The sequence below is a fragment of the Tupaia chinensis genome, unplaced genomic scaffold (assembly GCF_000334495.1).
Source record: "Tupaia chinensis unplaced genomic scaffold, TupChi_1.0 Scaffold000332_1, whole genome shotgun sequence".
NCBI lineage: Eukaryota > Metazoa > Chordata > Mammalia > Scandentia > Tupaiidae > Tupaia > Tupaia belangeri.
In genome coordinates, this window is record NW_006159826.1 from 495,778 (window position 1) to 519,712 (window position 23,935).

At 46.2% G+C, this 23,935-nt stretch overlaps 1 protein-coding gene across 1 annotated transcript; it reads right to left on the bottom strand.

The window, feature by feature from the left end:
• Positions 1 to 13,528: 13,528 nt before the first annotated feature.
• LOC102489497 (olfactory receptor 12) lies at positions 13,529 to 21,576 on the bottom strand. The gene is made up of 2 exons (XM_006151973.1): positions 21,557 to 21,576; positions 13,529 to 14,462 (listed from the first exon to the last, which is right to left on the bottom strand). The coding sequence occupies exons 1-2, from the start codon at positions 21,574 to 21,576 to the stop codon at positions 13,529 to 13,531; spliced, it is 954 nt and encodes a 317-aa protein (XP_006152035.1).
• Positions 21,577 to 23,935: the final 2,359 nt, after the last annotated feature.

Genomic DNA, 23,935 nt, shown 5'->3' on the forward strand with positions numbered 1-23,935 from the left:
AGGGGAAAGTGAGAAAGCAAGCCACCAGGTCCAAGACTCGAACCATGGTTGGCCACGTGGGAGTCCAGCACCTTAACCACCACGCCACCTAGCAGCCCTCCTGCTAGAACTCTTGGCAAAGCAGGAAAATCACCAAGCCTGCCCTGAAAATGTCCGCAGCAGTTCGGTGCATTTTCCATTTATTTGGTGTCTTGCCAGTGACCATAACAATGCCCAAGGACGCTCTTTGGAAGCCAGCGTCGAGCCCCGTGTGCCTAGCCTGTGGTTTAGTCCCCAGAGTGTCCCAACCAAGGACACAGTTCGCTCGCCTCACAGATGGACAGATGGTGTGCGCCACGTCAGGCCACTTGTCCAGGCCGCCTGTGTAGAGTGGCCTGGCCCCCAGCACTGTGTGCTGTGTCTCTGCTCAGGAGGTGCCTGTGTGGATGGCGGTTCCACCCTTGTTGCTGTGTGACCTGGAGCAAGTTACCTGATGTCTCACCTGTGCATACCTCGGCACAAGTGCAGAGATGTCTGCTCAGCAACAGTAGCATCGAGGTATTGTCACACCAGGGATGGCGAGAGATACTCAGGGCACACGTGTCTACTCCAGCACACGTATCTGACAGAGACGCACCCTGTCATGCACTGCGTCTTCTCATGGCACACGTGTCCAACAGAGACTTGGTCTAGCACATGCCTCATGGAAGACTCACTCCATGACACACGTCTGTTAACAACACACATGTCCAACAGAGACTTGGCCCATCACATGCTGTGTCTCCTCCAGCATATGCCTCATGGAAGACTCACTCCATGACACATGTCTGCAAATGGCACATATATCTGACATGACTCACTCCATGACACAGATCTGTTAACAACACACGTGTCCAACAGAGACACCCCATCACTTGCTGTGGTTACTCTAGCACATGTCTGACAGAGGACTCACTCCATGACGCACGTCTGCAAATGGCACATATATCCGATGCGACTCACTCCATGACACAGATCTGTTAACAACACACTTGTCCAACAGAGACTTGGCCCATCACATGCTGTGTCTCCTCCAGCACATGCCTCACAGAGGACTCTATGACGCACGTCTGCAAATGGCACATATATCCGACACGACTCACACCATGACACAGATCTGTTAACAACACACATGTCTGACAGACTTACCCCATCATGTGCTGTGGCTACTCTAGCACATGTCTGACAGAGGACTCACTCCATGACACTTGTCTGCTCATGGCACATATATCTGACACATCTCACTCCATGACACAGATCTGTTAACAACACACGTGTCTGACAGAGACTCACCCCATCACGTGCTGTGGCTACCCTAGCACATGTCTGAAGGAGGACTCCATGACACATGTCTGCTCATGACACACGTGTCTGACAGAGACTATGTCACACGCTATGTCTAGTAAGAACAGTAAAACAGTAAAACATGTGCAGCCTGATGAGAGAGTGGGCACAGCCACTTCGTGCGCAACTCGGGCAGTCACTGCAGGGTTCCTGCGGGTGGCTGGTGAGCCCTTCCCCCTTCACATCAGAGCAAGGCTGGTTTAACGCCAGTGGGTGTGTGGGAATATCTTCGCCTGAGCCAATACAAGGTGCTGAGGATGAGGGAACACATTCGGTGTGCTGTGATGAGATAACGGTGATGGAGTGTAAGGTAAGATATCATTTCACATTTCAAAGGCTGGAGTCTGAAAGGCAACACGGGTGTCATCCAGGCTGTGCAGCTGCGCCTGGAAGTGCCCTACTCATGGGAGTGTCCAGTGGTCTGACCACACTGGGGAGGGTGGACCATTTCCTAAGCTACAGCTGCATTTCTCCTGTGGCTGACGTCCCCAAATTCCACTTGGAGGATTTGCACACACAGGTTTGTCCAGGAATGGTCAGCAGCCTCACTCAGAATAGCCCCAAACATGACACTGAAATTGACAGAGTCCAGGCATAAACTGGTGCCTACTAGGTCTGAGGGATTTGGGCAGAAGTGCTAAGTCTTTTCAGCAGGTGGTTCGGGAAGAACCAGATATCCACGTGGAAATACCAGATGGTGCCCAATCCTTGCTCACGTTGTACATAAAGATTTAGCCGTGAATGGATCACAGATGAACAGCTCAGCCAGAGGAAGTCGGAGAACAAAGCTCACAGCCTCGTAGTAGGCATTGATTCAAGGACTGGAGCACAAGTCAAACAGGAAAGGATAAAAGGTTTAGACTTCATCAAATCAGACATCTCTTCAAAAACAGTGTTTTTTTGTTTTTTTTTTCTATATTTAAACATCTATTACTATTATTGCAATCACTGTGTATCATTATAGATAGCAAATGCATTCTCTCATCCTGAGTATACTGTATATTAGTCCAACCAAAGACATTACCATTCATATTATCTTCAACAGATACTTTTCCATTTTGTGTCCCTGAGATGTTTCGCTTCTGTCTTTCCCCCCTTGATTGCCCTCTTCTCACTGGCTCCCATTTCCCACCCTCCTCCACTGTCTCTGGTACCCACAGTTGCTCTCCATGCCTGTATACCATCCAGTCCTACAGTTTCTGTCAGAGTACAGGCATCCAGTATACAATCATAGAACTTGAAATCATAGAAGATCCTGTATGGCCAAGAAATACTATGCAAGGAGAGTTGGAGGAGGAGGCATCTCATTCCCTGATCCCCAAACACGTTACAAAACAGTGATAATCAAAACAGCATGGTATCAGCACAAAAACAGGCACATGGATCATAAGAACAGAATAGAAACCCCAGAAATAAAACCAAAAACATACAGTCAACCAATTTTTGAAAAAGCCCACCAGTCAATCCAGCAGAGGAAAGAAAATCTCTTTGGTAAATGGTGCTGGAAAAACTGGGTATCCACCTGCAGAAAGATGAATATGGGCTCCTATCTCTCTCCACTAACAAAAATCAACTCCAAATGAATCAAAGATCTAAACCTAAGACCTCAAACTATAAAACTACTAGTGGAAAACTACAGACGTAGGAGTACGCAAAGACTGCTTAAATAAGACAATCAAACTACAGGCAATAATCCAAAAAAGTAGACAAGTGGAATTACATCAGGTTAAAAAGCTTCTGCACAGAAAAACAAAAACAATAATTGGAGTGAATTGACAACTCTTGGAATGGGAGAATTTATTTGCAAACTATGCCTCGGATAAGGGACTAATAACCAGAATATACAGGGAACTCAAGCAATTTATCCAAAAACAATGTTAAGAAAATGGGAAAGCAAGCCACAGATTGGGAAAAGGCATTTTTTTTTTTTTTTGGAGAGATTTTCACTATAGGGCGCGTGCGCTCGCCAGACAGACAGAGACATAGAGACAGTGAGAAATCACCCCCCAGGGGGGATGGTCATGCCACAATCCCTTCTCCTCCATTCTCCTGTCAGGATCTTGGGCATGCACACACGCGCCCGGCGTGAGTTTTAAGCCACCGGGTCCGGGACGCGAACCACGGTCGACTACGTGGGAGTCCAGTGACACAGCCATTACACTAACTGCTGGTTCCCAAGGGAAAAGGTATTTTTAAAACATGTATCGGACAGAAGACCTGTATGTAAACTCTCAAAACCTGGTCATAAGGAGATAAACATTCATCCCTCACATGTCCAAACATTGACTTGACACTGTACCACAGAAGATACGCAAATGGCTAATAAACACATGGCAAGGTTATCAATATCTAATCTCATAAGGGAAACACAAAAGTAACACTGCAATGTGATATCTTCTATAGGTTGAATATACCTTATTCACAATGCTTGGGACCAGAATTTTGGATTCCAAATTTTGGAATATTTATGTATACATAATGAAATATCGTAGGGCTGGAACCCAAGTTGAAACACAAAATCTATTTATATGCCATATACACTGATATACATAGCCTGAAGGTGATTTTATACAATATTTAAAAATATCAAACCTGTCAGGCATAGAATTTTCCACTTGTGGTATCATGTCCGAGCTCAAGAAAGTTTTGGATTTTGGAGCATTTTGAATTTTGGATTTTGCCGGGGTCCACGAGGTGGGATTTGCTGATTAAGGATGTACAATCTGTACCACACACCTTCTAGGCAGGCTAAAACGTGAAAAGTCTGATAATCCTGAGTTGGGGAGTGTATGGAGCCACTGGAACTCATATGTTATTGGTGGAGGTGCATACTTGGCATTTCTCGGGTTCTTACAAAGTTGAACATACATTTCTAATAGGAATGAGCAGTTCCACTCCTGGATATTTATTTGTTCAGGAGAAATGGAAACGTACATCACAAAAAGACTTGTAGTAATGTTCATAGCAATTTTATTCATAGTCTAGTAACTAAAAAGCAATTTGAATGTCTATTGACAGATGAGTGTATAAAAAAGCATTATATCTCCATAAAATGGAATGGAACACAGCAAAGAAAAAGAATGAATTATTGATATACATATCCACATGAAAGAACCTAAAAACAATGTCTCAGCAAATATGCCCAGAATACAGAGGATGGAGTCAAAGGCAACTATTCTTGAACCTTAAAAAGCTATCAGAATTTGCCTTGCTAGGTTTCAAACTTGCTCGAGATATGTCAGCCCTTCCTTACTTCTGACTTATCCCTGGTGGGATGGCAATGCCTGTGCTTCATTTATCCAACCACTGTATTTTGGAGGCATCTGCTTTGGTGTTACAGACTCACAGGGAGAAGAACGATGCCTCAGAATGGATCATACTTTGAGTCTCCCCTGTACCTGACTTAGATGAGAGTTTGGACTTAGAGTCCGTATTGGAATGGCTTAAGACATTTTGGGATTGTCAGGAGGGGTTTAATGCATTTTGTGTATGAGAATGGCATGTGTTCTAGAGTGGCCAGACGGTTAGGAACTGAGTTGTGATCCCCCTGGATTAAATTGTTGAAGTCTTAGCCCCCAGTACCTCAGAATGTGACTATTTGGAGATAGAATGTCCAAGTGGAAATTAAGGTAAAGTGAGGTCGTATGGTGGGCCTTACTCCAATATGGCTGGTGTCCTCAAAAGAAGTGAGAGTAGGACACAGACAACACAATCCGAGGCATAACTGTCTGCAACCCAAGGAGAAAGGCCTCAGAAGGAACCGCACCTGCCGACACCACAACCCTGAACTTGCAGCCTCCAAAACTGAGAAAGTAGAGCCTGCTGTCAGCCAGTCTGTGCACGTGGCTTCTGGCAGCCCTGGCAAACTCACGCCAGGTGTTGCTGATTAGGGCTGTTACCAGCTTGGATGCTGTGAATGCTCAAGTACAAATCTTTGTGTGGACACACGCTTTCGTTTCTCTTAGGTAACTATCTAGAAATGGATTGACTGGACCATAAGGTAGGCATATGTTTAACTTTCTAATTTATTATTATTATTATTATTATTAGAGCCAGAATCCTGCCCTGTTGCAATCTTCCTGCCTCAGCCTCCCAGCTGGGACTACAGACAACCATGCCCGGCTCTTTTTATGGACAGGGCCAACCCTCTGCCTCAGTCTGCTGTGGTTGATGGGACTCCAGGCACATGCCACTGCACCTGGCCTACAGGGTGGGATTGAACCAGGTCTCCATGTGGTTCTAGCTGTGGAGCACAGTCTCTTGGCATGTATGCTACGGTGGCTGGGCCTGTTTAGCCTAATTGCTGCCCAACTGCTTCCCGAAATAGCTGTACCATTTACCTTCTCACTAGCAGTCTAGAGCGTTCCAGTTGCTCTCTGTAATCACACTTTAGTGTTTTAGCCATGATGCTGACTGTGTTATGGTGTCTTGTTATTATAATCTGTGTTTCCTAATTACTAACAATATTGGGCATATTGCCATCTGTATGCCTGTCAAAATTTGTGCCTGCCAACTCTGTAGCACAATAACTGGACACTGTGCAGAGGAAGTCAGATCCCACATAGCTATCCAGGGTTCAAATTCCAGTCTTCTTAGCTTGAAAATTATGCCTGGAGTACATGCACTCTGAAGGAATGGAATTGGAGGAAAGGATGGCAGTGTGACCATGCCTCATTAAGGGGTCTCTCTCTCTCATGTGCATGTGCTCTCTGGCATTAAAAAAGTTATTTGCCCATTTGACTGTTTTATTATTTAAAATTTTATGTATTTGATGTTATTGTTATTTGCAAATGTTTTCTTCTGGTCTGTGACTTATGTGGTAGGGAGACCATTTCCACGATGGCCCCAAAGATCCCTGTCTCCTAGTATTCACAACCTCCTCTTGAAGGTGGGCTGGATTTAGTTATTTTCTCTCAATGAATAGAATTCGGCAGAAGCTATGATATATCGCTACCAAGATTAGGTTGGTTATGTGAAGACTGTGGCTCCTGGGAACGTGATGGTGTGTAGCAGTAAGACATGGCATGCTTTAAAGCTGACTCACACGGGACTTTCCTGGTCTGTGTCCAGACACCCCCTGAGTATGCTGGTTGCATGTGTGTCCATGATCTAGTGCTAGCTGAAGCTGTGGGTGGGTTGCAGCATTGAGACCCTGTTGGGGATGTTGTCTTATTGTGTCTCTGTCTGTCTGTCTTTCTCTCTGTCTCTCTTGCACATGGGAGAAATAAATAGTTTTAAAAAAGGCTGTGACTTCTAATTTTAATTCTCGAAAATATGTCTTGGACCAGCTGGTGGTGTAGTGGATAAGGTGGCTGTGTACCACATGACTGACTGCGGTTTGAACCCCAGACTTGGGGGCTTGGAAAACATGCTGGAGGGACCAGCAGATGGTGAGTGGTTATGTTGCTGGTCTCCCACATGGTTGACCATAGTTCAAGTCCTGGACCCAGTGGCTTAAAACTCACACCGGGTATGAGTGCATGTGTGCTCAGGATCCTGAGAGAAGACTGGAGGAGAAGGGATTGCAACATGCTTTTCTGCCCTGGGGAGTAATTTCTCACTTTCTGTCTCTCTGGTGAGCACACACATCCTATAGCAAAATTTCTCAGAGATGAGTAGGTTTCAGAGATGTGTGCAGGAGAGGACAGGATGAGGCAGGTTTGGGGGTGCTTGAAGCCCAAAGAGAAAGAAGAAACAAAGAAAGAATGATCAGGAAAGAGAATGCTCAAAATTAATTGAAAGAGAGGCTGATCATTGGCAGAGTCCCGGAGGAGGCTGAATGGACGGAGGCAGCAGGATTCCAAAACACAAATCACCCTGCGAGACTGGGAGGAAGTCAGTCAAGGCCGTGTGCATGGAGACAGGAAGATGAAGGTGCTCTTCCCCGATGGCCCCATGTTTCAGTGACATCGGGGATGAGCTGCTCTGCAGATGGTGAGGCACTTCGAGCGATTAAGTCTAGTTTAACCTATACTCAGTAGTCGTGTGGGGCCACGAACAGAAACTGCAGAGACAACTGAACTGTGGTCTCTGTCCTTGAGATAAACACAGGCACACATGTGCATATGTACACACACACATCATGCACACACAGTTGCCAAAATGGTAATGTGGGAAATGCATCAGTAAAAGTGTCCTCAGTGCATGGAAGGCATGTAGGGAGAGTCGGGGAGGACTGTCCTGAGCTGTCACTTGGTCTGTGCTGGAGAATGACAGCAGGGGACACAGTAGAGATGTGGCCAGTGGACCAGGAAGGAGGTTTTGAGCATAACTGTAGAGATTTCTTTTCCTATCCATGAACATAGGGGAGCTCTCCATTTATTTAGATTTTCTCTAATGTCTTTTAATAACAAGTTTTTCTCTATAAAGTTCTTACACAACTTAAGCTCATTTTATTCTTGAAAAATGTAACTGTTGCTTACTATTATAAGTGGCATCTACTTACAAAAGGCTTATTTCTTCTATTCATGATTAATGGAAATGTAGTGGCATCACACACACATACACACACACACATACATAAATACATGTCTGGCAACTTTGCTGAATTCTAATTATTTGTAGATCTAATTATGTTGTATGTAACTAATAATCATTTCATTATTCTTTTCCAAACCTTAGACATTTTAAAAAATGATTTATTCTTATTTATTCATTCATTTATTTTAGTTTGATCAGAGACAGACACAGAGAGAGAGAGAAAGAGAGAGAGGGAAGGTGAGAATACAAGCCACGAGATCCAGGACTTGAACCATGGTTGGTCATGTGGGAGTGTCCAGCACCTTAACCACCACGCCACCTGCTGGTCTCTCCAAACCTTAGACATTTGATGTTTTTAGATTTTAAAATGTATTGTATACCTACAGTGATCAAGATGCTGTGGTACTGGCAAAGTGGAAGCAAACACACAGAAGTCAGTGTAGCAGGATAGGTACCCTAGAAATAAATCCATATGAAAATGCTAACTGATTTTTTACATTTGATTAAGACTATCGTATCAAAATTTTAAAACAAATATATCAGCCACTATTCACTGAGTATGTATACCAAACTCTATGCTAAGCACTTTTTAGCATTGGCTCTTCATAATGGCCCTATGAGGTCGATGTTATTAATATCTGTTTTTTTCAGTTAAGGAACAAAAAGTTGTGAAACTTGCACATGCGCATCCCAGCAGCAGAACCTGACCATCTGCTTGGCTCTAATGTCCACCGGAGTCCCACACGCTGGAATTCATGAAGCAAAGTCCAGTGTACATTGAAAAACCATTCTTTGCTGTTGTGCAGTAGGGGAGAACTGTGTCTGGTTATTGTTACATTGACAATATGAGTAGCTGTGACTCTGCTCCTGTTGTGCATTCTCTTTCTCTTCCTGGACACCTCTAACTCTCCTTTCTGCATATTCTTTCAAGCCCTAAATGTCCATTTAATTTAAAGCGTGGGGACATTATCTTGTTCCAGGTAAGACTTGTTTTGGGCTTTACATGTATCTGATAACATTTATACGAACCTGTGTAATTCCTTTCTTATTATTTTTATTTATTTTATACATTCAATCACTATGTATCACCACAGCTTATAAAGTGAACTTAGCCAACTTGAATACACTTCATACCAGTGCAGTTGAAGATACCATACACACTATCATCAACAGACAATCCTCCATTTCTATGTCCCTTAAGTGTCTTGTCTCTCTATTTTTCTCCTTGATCCCTTCCCTCTCACTCTCCCCCATCTCTCACCATCTTCCCACCTGTCTCCAGTATCTGTAACCATTTTCCATGCTTCTGTATACTCCAATCTTTCCATTTCTGCCAGAGTCCTGACAGCTGGTCTATATTAAGTGGAGACATACAATGTCTCTCTTTTATAGCCTGGTTAGCTTCACTCAGCAGTAAATCTTCCATATTTGTCCACTTTCTTTTTTTTTCTTTCTTTTTTTTTGGGGGGGGAAGAGATTTTCACTATAGGGCGTGTGCGCTCGCCAGACAGACAGAGACATAGAGACAGAAAGTGAGAAATCACCCCCCAGGGGGGGATGGTCACGCCACAATCCCTTCTCCTCCATTCTCCTCTCAGGATCTTGGGCACACACGCACACGCGCCCGGTGTGAGTTTTAAGCCACTGGGTCTGGGACGCGAACCGCGGTCGACTACGTGGGAGTCCAGTGACATAGCCATTGCGCTAACTGCTGGTTCCCCGATATTTGTCCACTTTCTATCAAATGCCAGGGTCTGATTTTTTTTCTTTTTTGAGAGATTTTTGTTATAGGGCGCATGTGCTCGCCAGAAAGAGACAGAGAGATAGAAAGCAAGAAATCACCCCCCGGGGGATGGCCATGCCGCAGTCCCTTCTCCTCCATTCTCCTCTCAGGATCTTGGGCATGCATACACATGCGCCCAGCATGAGTTTAAGCCACTGGGTCTGGGACTTGAACCATAGTCGGCTACATGGGAGTTCAGCGACATAGCCATTACACTAACTCCTGGCCGCAGGGTCTGTTTTTTTTTTTAAATGACTGAGTAGTGCCACACTTTTTCAATCCATTCATCCGTTCATGGACATTTGGGTTGGCTCTATGTCTTAGCAAGTGTGAATAACGCTGCAATAAACATGGATGTGGAAGCACTTTTCCAACTAAGAGTTTTCTTGTCTTTTGGGTAGAGACTCAGGAGTGGAATTACTGAATCACATGGTAGTTCTATCTGTAGGTCTTTGAGGAACCTCCGTATTGTTCTCCACAGGGGCTGTAGTAATCTTATTTACCGTAACCACAAAAAGTATAAGATACCTAGGAGTAAATCTAGCCAAAGAAGTCAAGGAAACCTATGAAAATATATTTTAAAAAAATGACAGAAAAATGGGGAAGGACAACCCATGTTCCTGGATTGGAAGAATTAATATAATCAAAATGGCAATTCTACCCAAATTAATCTATGTATTTAATGCAATCCCAAAGTACCAGAGACATTATTCATAGATCTAGAAAAGACAATCATAGAATTTGTTTGGAATCACAAAAGACCCCATGTTGCCAAAACCATCCTGCATAAGAAGAGTGGACTAGGAGGTATCTCACTCCCTGATCCCAAAATATATTACAAAACTGTGATAATCAAAACAACATGATATTGGCAGACATGTGGACCAATGGAACGGAGCAGAGATCCCAGAAATAAACCTCAAAACACACAGCCAACTGATTTTTGAAAAAAGGCACCAGTCAATCCAGTAGGAAAAGAGAAAACCTCTTTAGCAAATGGTTCTGGGAACATTGGGTATCCACCTGCAGAAAGATGAATCTGGACCCCTATCTGTCACCACTAACTAAAATCAACTCAAAGTGGATCAAAGATCTAAACCTAAGACCTCAAACTATAAAAGTACTGGTGGAAAACAATGGGAAAACTCTGGAAGACACTGAGTAGTCAAAGACTTCTTAAATAGGACCCCCCAAAACACAGGCCATAATCCCCAAAGTAGATCAGTGGGATTACATCAGATTAAGAAGTTTCTGCCCAGCAAAAGACAGAGTAATTAGTGTGAATCAACAACCCTTAGAATGGGAGATTATTTTTGTAAACTACAGCTCAGATAAGGAACTGATAACCAGAATACACAGGGAATTCAAACATCTTACCCTTCCAAAAATGATTAGCTCAATTAAAAGATGTGAAAATAAACTGAACAAACAACTCTCTAAGGAAGACATACGAACATCCAAAAAAATGCTCAACATCCCTCATCACAAAGGAGATGCAAATCAAAACCACGATGAGTTATTACCTAACCCCAATCAGAATGGATAAGATTAAAAAAACAAAAAAAACCCCAGAAAGTGATAAGTATTGGTGAGGCTGTGGTGTAACGGGAAATCTCCTACACTGTTGGTGGGAATGTAAATTAGGACATTTGGTATCTTACTAAAACTCAGGAGTATTGATGGGGCATAATCGTCTTCATGATTTCAAAGGGTTGGCTTTTACCATTTCAGCATTACATGTGGTGCTTGGCATAGTGGGTTTTTTGTTTTGTTTTGTTTTTACTTTCATCACCCTTTATCAGGAGCACTTGCTTGGTCTAAGAACTCTGGATCTAAGGCACGCAGTCGTTCTTCATCCCAAGTTCAAACTCGAGGCCCGCTTTTCTCAATCAAACGTGGAAAAGGTGTGCTCTGAGACACAGGGCAATTCAGTGCTGGCGGGAAAGACACAGGACAGCCTTCCACACGTTCCGGCACCCAGAGGCTGACTCGAGTCCTAACTGTCGGCTGCCACAGGGGAGAAGAGTATTTGCTAAAATTCAGCATTCATTCATGGTAAGACTTAGCAAGCTAGGAATGAATGCGAGGAAGCCACAGAGATTTTACTGGAAAAACACTGACCCCCATGGCAGAAGAGGGACCAGCATTGTTCAGCGTGCTGTGATGACCCGATCTCTCTGGGCAGGCCTTGTAAGCCTCGCTATGGGCTAGCCCCTAACCCCCCACCCCCAGCCCAAGGCCGAGGCACTGCTAGAAGTCCCTGCCAGAAAGTCTACTGAACACCCTGTGGGAGACTGGGACAGAGAAACTGTGGTGGGCAGAGGGACTGTGGAGAAGACCGAGTGGGCCTGAGGGCCAGAAATGTCCAAGCCTCTGTCCAGGCTCACCCCGTGTCCACACCAGTGTGCTCATGAGTGTGGAAGGGCTGCATCGATGCAGGCACATTGCTGCTCCTCATTCTAGTTTCACAGGACTTCTTTATTCTTTGGAAAACATGTTTACATATTTCTAGCTTTCCGAAAGAGAGCGAGAGGGTTCTCACACTGCAGTCCACCTCGTCTCTGCCAGCCCGACTTGGACGGCGGTGAACTCCCCGAGCTGTGAGTGAGGCTGGGTACTTTTCTTAGATATGGAAATGTTTATATTCGCATATAGATTATATAGAAGGGAAAGGCTTACTCACGTCTTCCATCCTGAGTCCGGGGGGGTTCCTGTCTGGCACTCTGAGCCATCCCGTCAGGACAAGGTTGTCCAGTCCATGGTGGATGGAGCAGGAGCCCAAGGAGCTTCTGCCCTGAGTGGATCTAACACGTTCGCCTTGGATCCTGCTCCTTTAAGAGGTATCTGTTTGGCAGATCTGGTGACACAGCTGTGGCCATTCACGCTGACGCCTATTCACCCTGTGGAAGGCCCTGGCCATGGACTTAGCTGTTTTAAAAAGATCTCTGGTGAAGGTGTGAGAGGTGAGCAGAAATGAGGCAAAGTGGAGGCAGGAGGGCCTCCACTCAGGGCTCACAAGAGGCCACCAGGACTTGGCAGGCCCCTGCCCAGAGGCACATTTTATTTCCTGACAAGTTTAACTAAGGTGCACGAGGGGGCCCAGCTCAGTGGGCCTGGTCGGAGGTCACACAGGGTTGTGTTTGGATCACGGGGTCAGCCTGAAAACGCACCCGGGACACGCACACACACAAGTTGACCCTGGAGATGGGGAAAGGGTCACGTGTGAAGAGACGCTATTGAGGGTACATCTCTCTCCCTCTCTCCCTCTCTCCCTCTCTCTCTCCTTCTCTCCCTCTCTCCCTCTCTCCCTCTCTCTTTTCCTCTCTTCTCTCTCGCCCTCTCTCCCTCTCTTTCTCTCCCTTTTTCTCTCCCTCTCTCTCTCCCTTTTTCTCTCCCTCTCTCCCTTTCTCTCTCTCTTTTTCTCTCCCTCTCTCTCTCCCCTTTTTTCTCCCTCTCTCTCCCCATCTCTTTCTCTCCCCCTCCCCCCCCTCTCTCACGTGCACACCAGCTACCATGAATAAGAATAAATACAACTAAAAGCTCCTGCACAAACATCTGAGCCCCCTCCTACTAAACACCATGGCATGGCCAGAGAGCTACGGTAAGAAGGAGGAGGAAGACGCACCATGCTTTGACTTGGTTTTTCACTGAGTTGGGGCCAGGGTTCCTTCTCTGAAGTTTTAGTCCAGGAGGCAGAAACACCTCACTAGCCGGTGCAGCTTGCACTGAGCAAACCCGGCCCATGACATGAGCGGGGGAGGGCTGCGTGCACAGCTGGATGAGCCCCAGGGCATCTGATTCCCCTGCAAGTAGAGAAGGGTGGGGCTCCTCACTGCCCAGTGTCTCCCTTGGAGCTCGCCCCTGCAGCCCAGGACGCCGGGTCTCCCGCCGGCCACTCCCTCACTAGGCTGTCTGTCTCTGGCTCAGCCTCCTCAGGGCATCCTTCACGTCCTTGTTCCGCAGACTGTAGATGAGGGGGTTAAGCATCGGGATGACCAGGGTGTAGAAGACGGAGACCACCTTGCCCTGCTCCAAGGATTCCACAGCCCCTGGCTGGGCGTACATGACGAACACCGTCCCGTAGAACAGGGACACGGCCGTCATGTGGGAGCCACAGGTGGAGAAGACCTTGTGGCGCCCGGTGCCGGAGCGCATGCTCAGGATGGTCACTGCGATGTAGCCGTAGGAGACCAGGACCACGAGCGTGGTGCCCACGATGATGAGCCCGCAGAGGCCGAACATGACCAGCTCGTTGAGGGTCGTGTCGGCGCAGGCCAGCTGCAGCAGGGGGGGCACGTCGCAGAAGAAGTGGTCAATGCGGTGGGAGCTGCAGAAGGGGAGCTGGAACGTGAGGCTGGTCTGCACGATGGAGTTGAGGCAGCCTCCACAGTAGGTGCCCAGCACCAGGCGGGTGCAGCTCGCGGGGCACATGGTCACTGGGTACTGCAGGGGGCTGCAGATGGCCATGAAGCGGTCGTAGGCCATCACGGCCAGAAGGAAAGACTCGCTGGAAGCCAACAGGGAGAAGAAGAAGAGCTGAGTGGCGCAGCCCGCGAAGGTGATGGCCCTGGACGAGGAGAAGAAGTTGGCCAGGGCGTTGGGGGCGATGACGGAGGAGTAGCAGAGGTCCAGGAAGGAGAGGTTCTTGAGGAAGAAGTACATTGGGGAGTGCAGGCGGGCATCCAGGGTGATGACCAGGATCATGGTGAGGTTGCCCAGGACGGTGACCACGTACAGGGCCAGGAACACAGCGAAGAGCAGGGCCTGTGTCCCTGGGCCCCCTGCAAATCCCTCCAGCACGAACTCGCTCAGGGAGACCGCCGAGAGGTTGCCATTGCTGCGGGTCAGCATGGCCTGGGCCGGACACAAGGTGGAGAGGAGGCTGGAGCCTCAGGAGGGAGCAGGCCCTGGTCACATGGTCATACGTCCCCTGGAGCAGGGACCCACCAATGCCGCTGCACACTGCCCGAGAGAGGTCAACGCCTGGGTCTCCTTCCAGTGGAGCTCACAATGTCCTGTGAGGGCAACGTTTCCTTCTGTTATTTAATTTGTAAACATGCATTGTGTTTACATGCCCTTTCCGTGTAGTTGCTGCAAAGGGGCTAGGGTGGGGTTCGGAGAGGGTTCCTGAACTGAGCAGCCCTCAGTGAGGCCAGCGTCACAGCCTCCCTGCCCCTCCTCCTGAGATGCTCACTGTCCCCTTCCCAAGGGACACCCCTGCATTCTCCATCCCTGTACCTGCTTGCACCTAGTCCCGCACCCTCCAGGCCTTGGCTCCCCGACTCCTAGGGGTGCTCACGGAAGGCCCCTGCTCCCAAGGCCCAGGCCAGGTGACCACTCAGTTGTGGGCCAGGTTGGACATGGAACAGGACCAGCCTCCCCTGAGGCAGGTGTCTGTCTCCCCTGCAGGACACGGAGAGCGTCGGGGTGTCGCTGACTCAGCAATGGAGCAGGTAGCTTTCTGAGCAGGGCTCTCTGCATCCATGATGGTGGCAGAGGTTCCTGCCAGTGTCCAGATGTTGGGCCGACTGAGGGGGACAGTGGGGACCACCCAGGCCTAGCGCTGGTGAGCACAGGACAGGGCTGTGACACCTGGGAGTGGGCACTCTGGCCCTGTCCATTGTCCTCACTGCCACTCAATTCCTTGCTCCCTTCCAGGGAGCACTTTGGGCACTTTGAACAGGGTTCTTTTTCTATTTGGAAACTGGCCCTGCTGGACATAGATCTTTGTCACAGACCAGACGACATGGGGCTGCCTGCCAGGTGAACTCTACTCCTCTACTCTATGCCTGCCAGGAGGGCTTGGGACACTGCTGGGCTGCAGGAGCCTGCAGGGTCTGAGGGCAGAGGGTCTGCTCTGCATCCTAACGGCAGGACTCTAGGGAGCCCTGGTGCGGGGCCCGTGCCGTCCCCACTGCCCGGCCAGGCCAGTTGAGCAGTGACATACCCGCCTGCCCATCGGCCACCAAGCTAGATGACAGTTTTCACGTGCAAAACCCTCTGTTTGAGGGGAGGGGCAGGGTCCGTTGCTGCTGAGTCCTCCTGATGTGCCTTGGCATGCTAAGAGCTGACTGCAGAGGTAGCCTTCAGAGAAGCTGGTGCGCCAGGATGGCCGTGCCCCAAGCAGGGTCTTTGGTTCACTTTGGGGAAGGGCAAGCATGGATCTCTCAGGGTGCTGAGAGGTCAGGGTGTCCTGGGCTGCAGTTGACTGAGCAGTCCTTGCGTGGGGTTGAGGATGGCTGGGTTGGTGCAGAGCTGGAGCCCTGACTATGGACACCATGTCCTTGTCCTCCCCTTTGGTCCCACCCCTCCTGTGGATCATGGTCCTAAGCTGGTAGCTCCCCAAATGCCCGTTCAGAAATGCAGGAGCTTGAGCCCCACTTGCTGCAGAATCAGAGCCTCCGATCAAGACGCACAGGAGAGGGTTTGCTCCCAGGTAGTTTCAGGGTCAGGGCTCTCAGGGTCTGGAGCCCAGGCCGAGCAGACAGTTCAAGAGTGGTCACCTCCTCCCCTGCTGAGAGCGAGCCCCAGCATTTCCTGGATCCCCCAGCCAGCTGCTTCTTCACTCTAAGGGTCCCCTCTACTCCTGGCAGCCCCGCCAGGTGGGCACCATGAACTTACCTTAACCAGGTGAGGGTCAGGACTCACTTCAGGCCAGGACCTCTCCTCCCAGGGCCCCTGAAGTCCTAACCTTGGTGAGTGCTGAGGGCATGAGGAGGCCCCGAGGACCACCTGCCCCTCCCCAGCTCAGCACTGGCTCCCGAGCACTGCAGAGAGGATGGGAGGGGCAGACAGCAGTACCCGAGGTCCCAGTGACAGTCACCGGTGTCCAGGTCTGGCTGCAGGAAGCTCCTGCATCTGTGGTGGCAGAGGGGAGGGGATGGCTCACGCACCTGTCCCTCCTGGCCTGTCCCCATCATCTGGCAGTACCCTGGGGCCCCTGCACTCGGGGTCACTCTGTTGGGAAGTCTGCAGCTGGCAGGGCTGGGACTTGGGGCCTCCAGTGGCCAATTAGGAGACACTCTGGGACTCTGTGGGACATCAGGATTCCCAGCTCCCTGGGCCCCCTAGAAGCCATGGTCCACTTGCCCATTTTGGGGATTGTTGCCTGTGCCTTGGGGGTCTTATTTGAAAAGTCTTTGACTACTCTAGTGTCTTCCTGAGTTTCCCCAGTGTTTTCAGCCAGTAGTTTTTCCAGTTTGAAGTCTACATTTAGATCTTTGACCCACCTTGAGTTGATTTTTATTAGCGGTGACAGATAGGGGTCCAGATTCATCTTTCTGCTGGTGGCTACCCAGTTTTTTCAGCACCATTTATTAAAGAGGTTTTTCTTTTCCAACTGGGTTGACAAGTGTTTTTTTTTTTTTGTGTTGGAGAGGTTTTCGCTATAGGGCGCGTGCGCTCGCCAGACAGACAAAGAGAGACAGAGAGAGAAAGCGAGAAATCACCCCCCAGGGAGGATGGTCACGCCGCAATCCCTTCTCCTTCATTCTCCTCTCGGGATCTTGGGCACGCACGCACATGCGCCTGGCGTGAGATTTAAGCCACCGGGTCCGAGACGCGAACCGCGGTCGACTACATGGGAGTCCAGCGACACAGCCATTACGCTAACTGCTGGTTCCCAGACTAGTGTTGTTTTCAAAAATCAGTTGGCTGTGTGTTTTTAGGTTTATTTGTGGGATCTCTGTTCTGTCCCATTGGTCCACATGTCTGTTTTTGTGCTGGTACCATGCTATTTTGTTTTTGGTTTTATAATATATTTTATTTTATTTTATTTTATTTTATTTTATACATTCAATCTCTATGATCAAACCAATTTAAAAATGGGAAAATGAGTTGAACAGACAGCTTTCTAAGGAAGATGTACAAATAACCAAAGCCATGCTGTTTTGATTCCCAGTTTTGTAATATATTTTGGGCTCAGGGAGTGAGGTGCCGCCCACTTCACTCTTCTTGTGCAGGATTGCTTAGGCAGTATGAGGTCTTTTATGATTCCAGACAAATTCTATGATTGTCTTTTCTGGATCTGTGAAGAATGTCTCTGGTACTTTGATTGGAATTGCATTAAATATTTGGGTAGAATTGCCATTTTGATTATACTAATTCTTCCAATCTGGGAACATGGCTGTCCTTCCATGTTTTTGTGTCATTTTTGGTTTCTTTTTAGATTTTCATAGTCTTCCTTGTGGAGGCTTTGACTTTTTTGGTTAGATTTATTCCTAGGTATCTTATATTTTTTGTGGCTATGGTAAATGGAGTTATTTTCTTCAGTTCTATCTCAGTCTGTTTGCTGTTCCTATGTAAAAATGCTTTAGATTTTTCTTTGTTGATTTCATATCCTGCAACTTTACTGTATTCATTTATTGCTTCCAGGAATTTTTTCGTGGATACTGTTGGGCCTTTTACGTATACAATCATGTAATCTGCAAATAGAAGTAATTTCACCTTTTCTTTTCATATTCGAAAGCCTTTTATTTTATTCTCTTTTCTGATTGCATTGGTGAGGTCTTCCAGTACTATATTAAAAAGGAGTGGAGAAAGTGGGCATCCTTGTCTTGTCCCAGCTTTTCCCCATTTAGAATGGTGTCAGCTATGGGTTTTTCCTAGATAGCTTTTATTGTGTTGAGGAATGACCCTTCTATTCTAATTTTGCTGAGAGTCTTTATCATGAAGAGATGTTGTATTTTATCAAATGCTTTTTCTGCATCAATTGATATGCTCATATGGTTTTTATCTTTCTTTCTGTTAATATGGTGTATTACGTTTATGGTTTTGTGAATGTTGAACCATCCTTGCATTCCTGGAATAAAGCCTACCTGGTCATGATGTATAATCTTTTTAAATATGTTGTTGGATACGATTTGCCAGTATCTTGAGAATTTTTGCATCTATATTCATCATATGTATTGGTCTATAGTTTCCCTTCCTTTTCATGTCCTTGATGTTTTACTATGTTTTTTTTTTTTTTGAGAGGTTTTGCTATAGGGTGTGTGTGCTTGCCAGAAAGACAGAGAGAGACAGAGAGATAGAAAGCGAGAAATCACTCCCCAGGGGAGATGGCCACACTGCAATCCCTTCTCCTCCATTCTCCTCTTGGGATCTTGGGCATGCACGTACACGTGCCTGGCGTGAGTTTAAGCCACCAGGTCCGGGACTTGAACTGTGATCGGCTACATGGGAGTTCAGTGACATAGCCATTACACTAACTGCTGGTCCCATGTCCTTGATGTTTTAAGGATAAGGTTGATGGAGGCTTCATAGAATGAATTTGGGAGTATTCCTTCCTTTTGAATCTTTAGAAATAACTTAAATAGAATGGAGGTTAACTTATTTTTTTTTTGGAGAGATTTTCACTGTAGGGCGCGTGCACTCGCCAGACAGACAGAGAGAGACATAGAGACAGAAAGCGAGAAATCACCCCCCAGGGGGGATGGTCACGCTGAAATCCCTTCTCCTCCATTCTCCTCTCGGGATCTTGGGCATGCACGCACACGCGCCCGGCGTGAGTTTTAAGCCACCGGGTCCGGGACACGAACCGCGGTCGACTACGTGGGAGTCCAGCGACATAGCCATTACGCTAACTGCTGGTTCCCGGGGTTAACTCTTTTTTAAAAGTTTTGTAGAATTGAGAGGTAAAGCCATCAGGATCATGGATTTCTTTGTTGGGAGGTTATTTATTACTAATTCAAACTCATTGCTTGTTATGGGACTATTCAGGCTTTCTATGTTTTCCTGACTCAATCTTGGTAGATTATATGTGTCCAGGAATTTGTCCATCTCATCTAGGTTTTCTTGTTTGTTGGCGTATAGTCATCTATAGTATCCTCTGATGATGTTTTATATTTTTATTATGCCTGTTGTAATATTGTCTGCTTCATTGTGAATTTGATGTATGTGGTTCCTTTCTCCCTTCTTAATTAGTCTAGCTAGTGGTATGCTGATTTTGTTCAACTTTTCAAAGAACCAGCTTTTACTTTCACTTATTTTCTGCATAGTTTGTTTATTTTCTATTTCATGTATTTCTGCTTGAATCTTTATTATTTCTTTTCTCCTGGTGTTTTTTGGATTTTTTTTTGTCATTGTTGCTTTTCCAGTTCTCTGAGGCATTATGTTAGACTGTCCACTTGGCACCTTTGCATCTTTCCCTTATGCACACCAATTGCTATGAACTTCCCTCTTATGATTGCTTTCACTGTATCCCATGATGGAAACTCATGTCCTCGTTATTATTGGTTTTCATGAATCTTTTGATTTCACTCTTAATTTCTTTGGTAGTTGTGAAGTCATTCAGCACTAGGTTGTTTAGTTTCCATGTATTTGTGTATATCTGAGGTGTTTCTCTGAAATTAATATCTAGTTTAATTCCATCATGGTTGGAGAAGATGCTGGATATAATTTCTATAATTCTGAATCTGTAAAGGCTTGTTTTGTGCCCTATCATGTGATCAATCTTCAAAAAGGTTCCATGGGGGAGTGAGAAAAAAGTATGTTTTGTCTTTTTGGTTGGAAAGTTCTATAGATTTCTGTTAAATCCATTTGATTTATGGTATCATTAAGCTTCTATATTTCTTTGCTTATATTTTTGTCTAGGTAATGGGTCCAGAGGAGATAATGGGGTGTTGAGATCCCCAACAATTAGTGTGCTGCAGTCTATCTCTCTTTTTAGATCCAATAGTCTTTCTTTCTTGTATTTGGGTGCTCCTGAGTTGGATGCATAGATATTTATAAGTGTTACATCTTCTTGATGAATTAGCCTTTCTATTATTATTTAAGGCTGTTCTTTGCTCTTATAGTTTTTTAAGCCTATTTTGTCTGAAATTAGTATTGTGACTTCAGCTATTTTTTGATTTTCATTTGCATGAAATTTCTTTCTCCAGCACTTCACTTTTAATCCATGTATGTCTTTATCCAATGAGCTGCATTTTGCATTTCTTGTAGGCCACAGTTAGCGGATTTCTAGGTTTTTTTTTTTTTTTTTTTTTTTCCTTTCGGCCAACTTTTTGATTGGATAATTTAGTCCATTAACATACAATGTTATTTTTGCTATTTCTGGACTTGTCTCTACCATTAAGTTGGCCATATTCTTGGTTATTTTTTATTCTTTTATTTCTGTCTGTCCCTTCTCTAGTTTTCCTTGTTCAGCACTCTCTTCAGAGTTTCTTGAAGAGTTGCTCTGGTGTTGGCAAATCCTTTCAGGATTTGTTTGTCTTGAGAAGATTTTTATCTTTTTTTCCCATATGAAGGATAATTTTGTCAGATATAATAATCTTGGTTGAAATTATTTCTCTCTTAACACTATCAATATATCTTCCCATTCTTTCCTTGCTTGCTTTGTTTCTGTTGAAAGGTCCAGTGTTAGGCTGATGGGATAACTTTTGTAAATGACTAACATTTCTCTCTTGCCAATTTTAGTATCTTGTCTTTATCTGTGGTTTTGGCCAGTCTGGTTATGATGTGCTGTGGAGAGGCTCTTCTTGGGTTGATTCTATTTGGGGTCCTTTGTATTTCTTGGGTCTGGATGTTTGAGTGCTTCTCTAGACTTGGAAAGTTTTCTTCCAGGACTTCATGGAATAACTTTTCAATGCCCTTGGTAGTTTCTTCACCTTCTGGGATACCAATTATTTGGATGTTTGGATGTTTAATGGAATCTATTATTTCTCGTGTATTATCCTCACTTTTTTTGTTTGTTTGTTATTTTTTCTTTTTGGTGTTTTCTTTTCTAGGTTAGAGGTGTTGTCTTCTATGTCTGTGACTCGGTCTTCAACATGGTCTAATCAGCTTTTAACACTTTAGAGAAAGGTTTTGATTTCCTGTATTACAGTCTTCATTTATAAGAGGTCTATTTGATTCTTTCTTATAATGTCCATTTCTTTCAAATCATGGAAGGACTTCCTCATCTCCTGGAGTTTGTTGTCTCTTTTCTGTACCAACTCATGGAGTTTTGTCACCATGAATGTTCTGAATTCTTTCTCTGACATTTTGGTAACTTCTGTTTTTTCAAGAGATGGAGGAGAGTTATTGTGCTCTTTTAATGGAGACGTAATTCCTAGTTTTTTCATACTTTAGGCTCTTCTGTGACTTTGTCATTTGGTGATGTATTCGCTTTTGGATAACTCTTCGGAGAATGTTTCTGTAACTGGGAACTAGTTTGCTTCCCTTTTGCTGTGAATTAGTTCTGTTCCAAAGCTCTCTTCTGCTGTTGTTAGCAATGTGGTTCCCACGGGAGGAGTTTTCTATTCAGGTTGCTGAAGAGCAGTTTCTTCTTTTTTGCTGGTGGTTCAGTGTTGAGCAAGGATTCCTGAGAGCCTCCTGATGCTACGATGTGTGAAAACTATAATTCTAGACTGATCTAGTCCTTCTGGGGTATGAAGGATGAGCAGAAAATGACAGTGTAAGTGGGAAGGAAAAAAGAAAATGAAAGAGGACAAAAGAAAGTCAACAGGGGCCTGCAGATGGAGATGGACCATGTGTCTGAGAGCTGGCCTGACCTATGGGGAAAAGAGAAGTAAAGAATTAGCAAAACGAAGACGGGAAGGAGGCTCTGAGGTTGGGAGCTGGAGCTGGGGCTGGGGCTGGGGCTGGGGCTGAGGTTCAGTCCTGCCTCAGGTCCCCTGGCTGGGCAGGGGGCTGCAGATGGAGATTTACTGTGCGTGAGAGCTGAGAGTTGTCCTGACCTATGGGAATGCTTTCCTTTTGATCCCAGTGAAAACTTACTCCTTTAGCAAGGAGTTTGTGTTGTGCTTTCAGTATTTTTTTCATGCTTGTCAACCTTCTTTTCTTGGGTCTTCATATAAGCAGAATCACAGTGTTCATTAGTTCTGCTGGTGGGATTTTCACTTGACAGGGTATGACGGGTGTCTCATGAGTGCCAAGTGCCTGGTGGGGTGAGGCCTCCGTGGGTAAGCGCACTGCTTCTCCCCTCTGCCAGTTCTGCTCTTTGACTGTCACGCTGTAGCCCACGTGGCCCCGCGTTCTTGCTGACACTCCCCTAAGCTGGCGTCCTGTGAGTGGTGGCGTGGGCCATCAGGCAGGGGCTGCCTTTGTTTTGATCAACATCACCCATTTTTCTCCAGAAACTTACACTTTGTTTTCTGCCGGAAGCACACAAAGATGACTTTCCAGTCATCAAGACTCGCTGCTCTCAAGCGTCTTTATATTAGCATAGCTCACGGGCAAGCCGTGTTCTGTCTTGATGCGCATGCCTAGCGAGCCTGGTCGGTCTTGGTGTGTTTATTGTTTGCGTTTCATTTCCGGGATTTGTGTCATTTGAATGACACACTGTGTCCTTGTCCTATGTAGGCTGCTCAGGCAGGCAGGAGGACCTCTTGCCCAGACATGGACCCCGGGCTCACTGGGGACAAGCCCCAGAGTCACAGACAGGAGCACCCTTGGAGATTAGACCCTCCAGCATGGCCTTGTTGCTTTTGTGCTTTTCCTTCTCCAGAAGAACAACCCTTTCTTCCCTCGGTCCTCATGGCCCAGAGCTGCGGTGCCTGGAACTTGTGGAGCGGATGGGCCAGTTCTCATAGCATGGCCACCGTGCCACTCCACTCACATGGCTGTGGAGCTCTTGGGAGATTGGGACACTGAGTGCTTCGTTGTATTTAAACTAAAAGGCATTTAAGTGTAGATACCCACAGTGGCCAGTGTTGCTCTTCCGGGCAGCGCTACTGGGAGTGCGGGCCCCTGGCTGTGGCTCCTGCCGGCCGCATTCTGCACCTGGCTCTTGTCTCCAGCTCTGTGTTCCCTTGCGTCGGGCCTTCTGCCTCTCACTTCAGGCTCTGGGAGTCGTGGCGTTCAGTGCTGTTCCATTGACCAGCTCCTATGCATTCCCAGCTGTGTCCAGGTCAGCTTTCCTCTCTTCACTTTTATTTCCAGAAGATTATTTCCCTCATACCTGCTTGACCTCTGAGCACGCTCCTTGGGTCTCCTGGTTGGCGTCAGCCTGGCACCTGTCTTCTGCCTGCACACAGAAAAGAGAAAAGACCCAACAGAAACTCTCCTCTGTGTTCTCCTCCAACACAGGTCACACGTACTGGACTTTTTCAACAACTACAGGTTGATGCATGCACAATTTACATATATGTGTATATGTACTAGGTACATATATATACACACACATAGTAAGAGCCATGTAGACTATATATACACACATACTTATATATAATATATACACACATACTAAAATATACGTAGTGCATACATACAGGTCAGATATTTGACTACTGTGCACCTACACCTGTCTAGAAACTCAGTGTGTGGATGTTGAACAGAAAAGTGAGAAAGGTAAAAAGAAAAGGAAAAGAAAAA